At 47.0% G+C, this 3,082-nt stretch overlaps 1 protein-coding gene across 1 annotated transcript in view; it reads left to right on the top strand.

Moving 5' to 3' along the window:
- Positions 1 to 860: 860 nt before the first annotated feature.
- Positions 861 to 3,082, top strand: part of SYCP1 (synaptonemal complex protein 1) — an 18,975-nt gene continuing 16,753 nt past the window's right edge. The window contains exons 1-3 of the mRNA XM_027909800.1: positions 861 to 1,020; positions 2,046 to 2,121; positions 2,293 to 2,339. Coding sequence (XP_027765601.1) covers positions 943 to 1,020; positions 2,046 to 2,121; positions 2,293 to 2,339 — 201 coding nt within the window. The 5' untranslated portion in view covers positions 861 to 942. The remainder of the gene's footprint in view (positions 1,021 to 2,045; positions 2,122 to 2,292; positions 2,340 to 3,082) is intronic.

Here is a 3,082-nt window from a genome sequence, read left to right as displayed (position 1 = left end):
CTCCCTCTCCCCCCCCGCGGCTGCGAAGACCCTGCTGTGTGTCCCCCCCTCAGCCGGCGACCACGGCGACAATTCCCACCCGGGGGCCACCCCAGAGACCCTTCTGGTGGCCACGACCACGCCGGACCCCCTCCAGCGGCGCGACTCGCCGAAACGAACCCCAAAACTCACCAGGAGTGTTGCAGCAGGGGTGTTTATTCACGGGTGATCCCTCCGGTCACGCACACCCACTGCCTTTGTTCAGCTCTTTCCGTGCAGTGTAACGTTACATTTACACACACATTAGTTGTGTTACCTATGCATTAGCTGTGTCAGCAAATTCCAGGCGAGTGGGAGGGGGAATCATTAACATCCACCACTCCTGTAACTGCGCCTTGGAACTCCCCCCTTGGGGTTTTCTTTCGGGGGTCTTTTGGGTGAAGTAAGAAATCTTCCTCGGCTTGAACTTTCTGCCTTTGCTGGGAACTGCTGAGTCGGCACTGTCCGTTTAACTCAAAACTGGTGTCTTCTTCAGGAGCTTCTCTTTATCAGCTTTCAAGCTCTCTTTCTCGCGAGCTTCAAAGCCCCTTATCCAAACTCTAAGGTTTTCTGTTCCCGCTAAAGTCTTCACTCTAAAATTAACTACATCCCGCCTGTGAGTCAGCATGAGCAAGCAAGGCCCTATCCCGATTCTACCTAAAAAATTAGCTAGTACGCAGCTAAGGCCACAATCTTGTGTTATTGCTTTATATTTTTATATTTTTGATCGCCCTTTTATCGAGCGCCGGGGGCCGTTCCCGGCCGGGCCCCTCAGCCCGAGCGGCCGCAGCTCCGCTGGGCGGCGCCACCCGCGCTGCTCTGAGGGGCCCTCAGGGCTTCCCGCCCTTTTTATCCCCGTTCCCCTCAGCGGCCCCCCCGGGGAAAGGGGCTGCCCGCCCGCCCGTCCCCTTTTCCTCCGAGGCCATGGAGAAAGACAAGCAGTTTAAGCTGTTCGTGCCGCCGCGTCTGAGCTCTGGGCAGCTGCCTGCGGTCAGAAGCCAGGTGGGCGCTCGGCTGTGTCGGGGCTGTGGGGTTTGTGCTGCTCTCTGGAGGCCGTGGCTGAGGAGGGGGCGGTGGGAGAGCGCAGGGGACCCTCCCCGGAGACACGGGGACGGTGCTCTGTGCGGGGAGTCCCCCAGCAGAGCCCTGAATTGGAGCAAACACACGCACAAATACACACACACGTGTTGGGAAAGCCCGTGCGCAAAACTCAATATTATATATAGGCAGCTAAGATTGGTGCTAGGGGAAAACATCTTCAGTTTCTATTTCAAAACTCTTGCTGTTGTTTGCTATCAAAACTGAAGGGAATCACCTTCTCGGGCATCTGCTCTGAATTGTAGCGGTACATTACTGGAGATAAATCCACGTTTGACGTGAGTAATTCAGCACAGTGAGTGAGCAGTGCCTCCAGTCGGGTGCTCACGGGGGCTTTGGTGTTTTGCTCTCGCCAGATCGAGGGCGCAGTGAAAATGTTTAGTTGCCACACTGAATTACGTGAATTCAATGAGTTGTTTTTTCATGTCGAGGCTCCTTTCGATATCTGTTTAGATTCAAATGGGATGCTCTAACAGGAGATGCGTTTCTGTTCCTAGAAACCTTGTAAAAGGACATTTTCGTGCTAGAACGTAATCACGTGTGGTTTAGAGCTGCCCTGGGAAGTAAAGCAAAAAACAAATATCAGCTACTGACCTTCAAAGAAATAATTTTGCTTCCTGAGTCCTGTACCATGCACCCGTGCACTGACAGGCAAGAGCTGCTGAGGGCTCTGCATCAAAAGCTTGGCCTTTGGCCTCAGCCTATAAAGCAAACCACAGCAGACCAACAGTTTGATAACCCACTGTGAATTAAGAAGCAAGTGAGTTCCAAAGGCATTTACCAACACCTTGGGCTTTGAAAACTGTAGTCACTTGCTTCCTTAATGAAAAATTCTATTTCCACGTTAGCTGTACTTTTCTTTTCTTCTGGATTTTATAATCCTTCTTTGCAAGCCTACCCGTAAGAAGCTCGTTTTAAAATTTGTGCAGGGTTTTAACAAATGCCCAGGGGACGATTTTAAGTTGCCATTCCGTACCCTGAACCGTGGGGAAATCACAGATCCAGGTAAGACTAAAAGAAGCATTTACCTTGCACCTTCTTTCATTTTTTTTAATGTTGTCGAGTTTTAATATTCATGAGTGGCCTCAACAGTTTCCCAGCTGTAATGCTGTTAAATACAGTTTCACTGGCACTTTTTTTTAGAAATGCATTGATCAAAATCTTTTCCTGTTTCAGCTACACTGTCACAGCAAGTAAAACTTTGCTCTGAAGTAGATGAAGAGGTCAGCTAAGTATCAGCTCTGCATATCTTAACTTCTTGGGGCCTCTTAATTTGTTCCCAGGCAGTGCCGAAAACAATATTCAGTAGATCATTTAGGACTAAAGGAAATAGTCAGAAGGGAATAATCATGTTCTGTCTCTTATTTAAAAGTGAATCACTTAAAGGAGATATTTGTGATTTAGTGAAAAGCCTGGAGACAAAATTAAGGTGATTCCAAGTTTGTTTATTAATTTTAGTTTGGTTTTTTTAAGTGTCTGGGAGTTTTAATCAGACTTAAACACTTAGATATCTTTGTGGAAGTGGTTCTGAACAGTCTGTTGAAAGGCAGAAGGACTGAAGTCAGAGTATCCTTTGGAAAACTGAAGTAGATTATCCCAGTGGTCTGGTCTGGGTTTATCTTATCAGTAAAACAATGAATTTAGTGGTTTCCTCAAGCACTGAATTCTTTTCATAGCATCTTTACCAGCATTTTACCGCTTTAGTAAAGTTTCTTCGCAGTCTGAAGGCAACTGGGGGTTTTTCACTTGTGTTTGTGTCTCCTGCTTTCTCTGTAACGTGTGTTGTTACAGACACAGTGGATGCCCAAAGATTTAAACTTTGGCTCCTGATTGTCTGTGTCACCATCTGTGGAAAAAAAAATTACTCCCTTCTAAGAGATAAATATGTTATCTGCAACATTATTAATTAAATAGCATTTGAGATTAAACTGTGGAACCTGTTTTAATAGAATATAGAAACAATGAA

The sequence above is a fragment of the Empidonax traillii genome, unplaced genomic scaffold (genome assembly GCF_003031625.1).
Source record: "Empidonax traillii isolate 1590-97213 ecotype Southwest subspecies unplaced genomic scaffold, ASM303162v1 scaffold2420:size24851, whole genome shotgun sequence".
Classification (NCBI taxonomy): domain Eukaryota; kingdom Metazoa; phylum Chordata; class Aves; order Passeriformes; family Tyrannidae; genus Empidonax; species Empidonax traillii.
This window is presented reverse-complemented; position numbering and strand designations above follow the sequence as displayed.